Raw genomic sequence first — 5,387 nt, 5'->3', positions numbered from 1 at the left:
TATTCGAAATCGTTATATCCGTGGATCCATTCACCGCATCAATAAGCCCATCGTAACATCTCTCTAACGTACAATGATCAATCCAAATATCCCGAGACTCGAATATCGAGATCCCATCTCCATCCGAGTATCCTCCCAACGACCGTTTGGTAGGTACACAATCGTGTATATAAAGATTGTTTATAATTATATTACTAACTTTATATAAAGTTAAACACGGACCGTAACCTATTTGCACGTTGTTTCCTCTACCGTCAATGGTTTTATACGATGCTACTTGGAGATCTTGTTTTAGTTTAATTACCATGTCTCGATCAAAAATAATCCATAGAGGTTGATCTTGTGTTGCACCGTACCGTAGCGTACCTGGAGATGGGTTTAGAGGATTGTCGTCTCCTGAATCAGTGACGATATAGTACTCGCCAGCTCTACCGCCTGTTGCATCGCGTCCGAATCCAACCGCGCAATCCGCGAGGTTTCTGCGGTTGTCCTTCCACTTCTCGTCGCATCTCCAACACTCGTCGATTACATTTCCATTTGCTGATGAGCAAGAAGACTCTGTTGAGTTTGACGGCACTGATGTTGATAGTTGCCTAACGATTGGCGGTTTAGGAACAGCAAAGGCAAACGCATAAGAAACGTTTAAGAAAAATAAGAAAATTGTTAATACAATTGACATTTTATTGTGTTAAAAAGAGGTTAGAAATTACTAACAGTTTCACTATGAAGAACGTTATGTTTATAATTTGTTCAAATATATATATGCAAGCGACAATTAAGTGCGCTACAAAATAAATACGGAGGTAAGTTAAATTAGGTGAAAATTGAAGGGATTGGGTCCAATACATTACGAAGACATTACGCCGTTTTATACCGGTGGATTTGATTTTTATAAAACAAAAACTATAACAATAACTGAGGCTATTAAATTGTTGTTTACCTCATTTATACTAACTACGTGCCGTTTGAAAAGAATCGTTAACATGTCATGTAGTTTATACTTTGTGTCCTCAAACAGCACACATGGCTGCCGCATCGTGCGTCTGTTTCGTCCGTTAAAATGGTAAGAAGACGGCACACATTTTAAAGCCACAACATATAAACAGCGTGAAGTTTAGTTTATTTTATCCTCTCATCATGTGTTAGGCTCTCTTCCTGTTTTGTGTGAAGTGAAACAGAAACAGAGCAAAATGGCAATATCTCAGCTTCTTGCTCCATTGCCATCTCTCACCGGAACTCTAACCCTAACCGGTCGTCGTTCTTTACTCCCTTTAAACCCTAATACCCAATTCCCAAAATCTAGACTTTCCAAGGACAGAACCGCCACACTCGTACTCCAATCCAAGGGTGATGATTCAGTCGACGCATCAGATCGGATAATCTCGGCCGTCTGTTACTTCTACCCATTCTTCGATGGGATTCAATATGGTAAATTCATTATCACACAGTACCAACCTTTCCAGATTCTCATTCAACCTTTGTTTCCTGCCATCAGGGCTTTCAAGAGCTTCCCTTTCAATGGGTTTCTTGTCTTCATCACTCTCTACTTCGTCGTCGTGAGGAACCCTAACTTCAGCAGGTACGTTAGGTTCAACACGATGCAGGCGATTGTGCTTGATGTGCTGTTGATTTTCCCGGATTTGCTTGAGAGGAGCTTCAATCCTAAAGATGGGTTTGGTTTAGATGTGGTGATGAGTTTGGACAGCACTGTCTTCCTCTTCTTGCTTGTCTCTTTGATCTATGGATTCTCTGCTTGCTTGTTTGGTCTCACCCCCAGGTTGCCCCTTGTTGCTGAGGCTGCTGATAGACAAGTCCTTTGATGTAAGAACAAATGATATGTTTTGTATGTAACACATATGCTGTGATTGTAACTTTCTCTGTATTGGATCTGTTTCTGATAATCAAAACATACAATGTAACTTTTTGATCCATTGAAAAAGGTTCCTACAAGAAAGTTGACAAATGAAAAATAGAAAGAGNGCCACAACATATAAACAGCGTGAAGTTTAGTTTATTTTATCCTCTCATCATGTGTTAGGCTCTCTTCCTGTTTTGTGTGAAGTGAAACAGAAACAGAGCAAAATGGCAATATCTCAGCTTCTTGCTCCATTGCCATCTCTCACCGGAACTCTAACCCTAACCGGTCGTCGTTCTTTACTCCCTTTAAACCCTAATACCCAATTCCCAAAATCTAGACTTTCCAAGGACAGAACCGCCACACTCGTACTCCAATCCAAGGGTGATGATTCAGTCGACGCATCAGATCGGATAATCTCGGCCGTCTGTTACTTCTACCCATTCTTCGATGGGATTCAATATGGTAAATTCATTATCACACAGTACCAACCTTTCCAGATTCTCATTCAACCTTTGTTTCCTGCCATCAGGGCTTTCAAGAGCTTCCCTTTCAATGGGTTTCTTGTCTTCATCACTCTCTACTTCGTCGTCGTGAGGAACCCTAACTTCAGCAGGTACGTTAGGTTCAACACGATGCAGGCGATTGTGCTTGATGTGCTGTTGATTTTCCCGGATTTGCTTGAGAGGAGCTTCAATCCTAAAGATGGGTTTGGTTTAGATGTGGTGATGAGTTTGGACAGCACTGTCTTCCTCTTCTTGCTTGTCTCTTTGATCTATGGATTCTCTGCTTGCTTGTTTGGTCTCACCCCCAGGTTGCCCCTTGTTGCTGAGGCTGCTGATAGACAAGTCCTTTGATGTAAGAACAAATGATATGTTTTGTATGTAACACATATGCTGTGATTGTAACTTTCTCTGTATTGGATCTGTTTCTGATAATCAAAACATACAATGTAACTTTTTGATCCATTGAAAAAGGTTCCTACAAGAAAGTTGACAAATGAAAAATAGAAAGAGAGAGAGATATCATATAACAATTCCTGATTTGATTAGTTCTCCTCATCACATATCTGAAAAAGCAATATGGTGAGGAAAGATCAATTCTGTAACACAACAGTGGTGACTGTTTTTACATATCTGCACTCATCTGTCTAATGAAAGGGACAAAGTTGTTCCAGTTCTCGACCCTAAAGATCTTCTCAGTCATTCTGCAAAATGTAAACGATCTTAGAGTGTCGCCATTCGGTTGCACACAGTTCTCTCGTATTTGCCTTAGTCCCATCTGTAGCAGAATTCATTCAAATATAAACGGTTAATAATCAAACAATTTGACCTCATCGTATAAGGACTATAGAATGTGCAAATTTCTCACCTTATCAAATCTTTCGCTTGTGTTTCTGCCAGTCACATGTAGTGTCCACTTCTTCGAAACATCGTATATCTAGCAGAAAAAAGTGACAATGTTGATCTGTCCATGTTGGTTGTCTCAATGAAGAGAAGCTAATATCGCAGCACAGATAGAACAGAGAAACTAGACCAGTTTGGAGTGTGTATCAATGGAAAGTAAATAGTGCTACAACATTGAACGGTCTAACTACAAGGAACATACATAAATCTTCACATGAACAATTCAACATTAATAATTGAATTCTAGTTCAAAAGTTAAACGAAAGAAAGTACCTGTCTACGCAATCCTTCAGGGCTGCAAAGATATTTCTCAGGTGTTTCACTGTCTGCCATATCTAAACAGCTGGAAAAGGTATGAGAGATTCATCTCGTCAGTAACACAGAACCATGCAGCTTCGATGAATTATGTGATTAGTAAGAAGAAGGCTCTTACGGGATATGCAGAGCAGCACCATGGCGAGACAAGACAGAAGCTACAGGGTCATAACCATCCCTGAGGGCGGTATTGTAATAACCTGCAGTTAGTTCAGCAGGATGTGAAGATGTCTTATACCACCAATAGATTCCACCAATTTTTGCAACCAGCATTACAGAGCTTTTCTCTTCTTCCTGACGTCTCCGCAAAACATCGGCTGCCTTTGCAAGAATAGCATCAGCATGACAAATTAACTTCCCGCTGTACCATTCCTATAAATGAAAAACAGTTGAACTGTTATTTATAATCCAACCTACTAACCACTTTGCCGAACACTACTCAAGAATGTATGATAACAGAATTGCCAAAATATGATATGAGAACATACTAGAAAGAAACGACCATAGTCAGAGAGAAAGCTATCATTGCCCTCCTCAAAAAAGGGAACACCAGAGGGAAAGCTGTTATAGCAGCCAGTATCTGGAGGATCTCTGCCTCCCCATTGAGGTTTGCCTTCTTGGGATGCCACTGCCATCAAATCTTCCATCCTAAACCAAGTAGTATAGTTCGCAATCTGTAAGTGTATTTCGCACAGGCAAATAATTTTTTTGAATAAAGAGTCACTCACATGTACTTGTCATGACATTGGAATTCACCAATTCCAGGGAATTTCCATCTCCCATCTCCAGAAGGATGTGCAGGATATCTGCCAGAGATTCCATGTCAGAAACTTCTCTTATAGCTATTGTGGCTTATGTAAGGTAGTCCACAGAAAATAAGAAGTACCTAAGCTCTCCCGATGGACCAAGACCTACACTTATTTCTTCAATCACATTCCCAATATACGCTTCAAATTTTGTAGAAAAACTGAGCATAAAGTCCTCATAGCATTGGACAGCAGTACGGCCACCGAACAAAGGAAGTTGATCGACTCCAAGTGTGAGATAGTCATTGTTGGAAAATCCATTTTTATCTCGATAGTATATATCCTTATTGACGTCTCCAATCTGGAAATTATCAGAGGAAAAGCTGCTGAGTGAAACTATATTACTAATGCAACAAGCAGATGTACACATTCTTATCAACGGACAGCATTCCCAGCGACAATGTAATCAAGTAAGCAGCCATGATTATGCAATAGAAATCTAGATTCTCCATAACTTTCACCATTAAAAAAAAAGACAGATATCAGTGCTCAACCTCAGGAATATTCAAAGTAAGAAGCAAAATCCGAATAGGACAACCTTTGCTATGTTTNAATTTTTTTGAATAAAGAGTCACTCACATGTACTTGTCATGACATTGGAATTCACCAATTCCAGGGAATTTCCATCTCCCATCTCCAGAAGGATGTGCAGGATATCTGCCAGAGATTCCATGTCAGAAACGTATATTATAGATATTGTGGCTTATGTAAGGTAGTCCACAGAAAATAAANATCAATGGAAAGTAAATAGTGCTACAACATTGAACGGTCTAACTACAAGGAACATACATAAATCTTCACATGAACAATTCAACATTAATAATTGAATTCTAGTTCAAAAGTTAAACGAAAGAAAGTACCTGTCTACGCAATCCTTCAGGGCTGCAAAGATATTTCTCAGGTGTTTCACTGTCTGCCATATCTAAACAGCTGGAAAAGGTATGAGAGATTCATCTCGTCAGTAACACAGAACCATGCAGCTTCGATGAATTATGTGATTAGTAA

General features: G+C 39.6%; 5 protein-coding genes across 5 annotated transcripts in view; 2 read left to right on the top strand and 3 right to left on the bottom strand.

Moving 5' to 3' along the window:
* The window catches only part of LOC104726121 (putative pectate lyase 21), a 3,136-nt gene extending 2,422 nt beyond the window's left edge, over positions 1-714 (bottom strand). The window contains exon 1 of the mRNA XM_010444912.2: positions 229-714. Within this exon, the coding sequence (XP_010443214.1) occupies positions 229-679 (451 nt within the window). The 5' untranslated portion in view covers positions 680-714. The remainder of the gene's footprint in view (positions 1-228) is intronic.
* LOC104726120 (protein TIC 20-v, chloroplastic-like) lies at positions 1,139-1,954 on the top strand. The gene has a single exon (XM_010444911.2). The coding sequence runs from the start codon at positions 1,191-1,193 to the stop codon at positions 1,818-1,820; it is 630 nt and encodes a 209-aa protein (XP_010443213.1). The 5' UTR covers positions 1,139-1,190; the 3' UTR covers positions 1,821-1,954.
* LOC104726119 (protein TIC 20-v, chloroplastic-like) lies at positions 2,031-2,823 on the top strand. Its single transcript, XM_010444910.2, has one exon. The coding sequence runs from the start codon at positions 2,083-2,085 to the stop codon at positions 2,710-2,712; it is 630 nt and encodes a 209-aa protein (XP_010443212.1). The 5' UTR covers positions 2,031-2,082; the 3' UTR covers positions 2,713-2,823.
* On the bottom strand, positions 2,881-4,927 carry LOC104726118 (inactive beta-amylase 4, chloroplastic-like). Its single transcript, XM_010444909.2, has 7 exons — positions 4,463-4,927; positions 4,305-4,382; positions 4,065-4,224; positions 3,695-3,948; positions 3,535-3,604; positions 3,227-3,295; positions 2,881-3,136 (listed from the first exon to the last, which is right to left on the bottom strand). The coding sequence occupies exons 1-7, from the start codon at positions 4,750-4,752 to the stop codon at positions 2,984-2,986; spliced, it is 1,074 nt and encodes a 357-aa protein (XP_010443211.1). The 5' UTR covers positions 4,753-4,927; the 3' UTR covers positions 2,881-2,983.
* LOC104728910 (putative E3 ubiquitin-protein ligase RF298) overlaps positions 5,136-5,387 on the bottom strand; it is a 4,255-nt gene continuing 4,003 nt past the window's right edge. Inside the window, exons 4-5 of the mRNA XM_010447827.1 lie at positions 5,243-5,312; positions 5,136-5,156 (exon numbers count right to left, since the gene is read on the bottom strand). Of these exons, the coding sequence (XP_010446129.1) occupies positions 5,136-5,156; positions 5,243-5,312 (91 nt within the window). The remainder of the gene's footprint in view (positions 5,157-5,242; positions 5,313-5,387) is intronic.

The sequence above is a fragment of the Camelina sativa genome, chromosome 11 (assembly GCF_000633955.1).
Source record: "Camelina sativa cultivar DH55 chromosome 11, Cs, whole genome shotgun sequence".
Lineage (NCBI taxonomy): Eukaryota > Viridiplantae > Streptophyta > Magnoliopsida > Brassicales > Brassicaceae > Camelina > Camelina sativa.
Note: the sequence above shows the minus strand (reverse complement) of the source record. Positions and strands in the feature narration are given on the sequence as shown.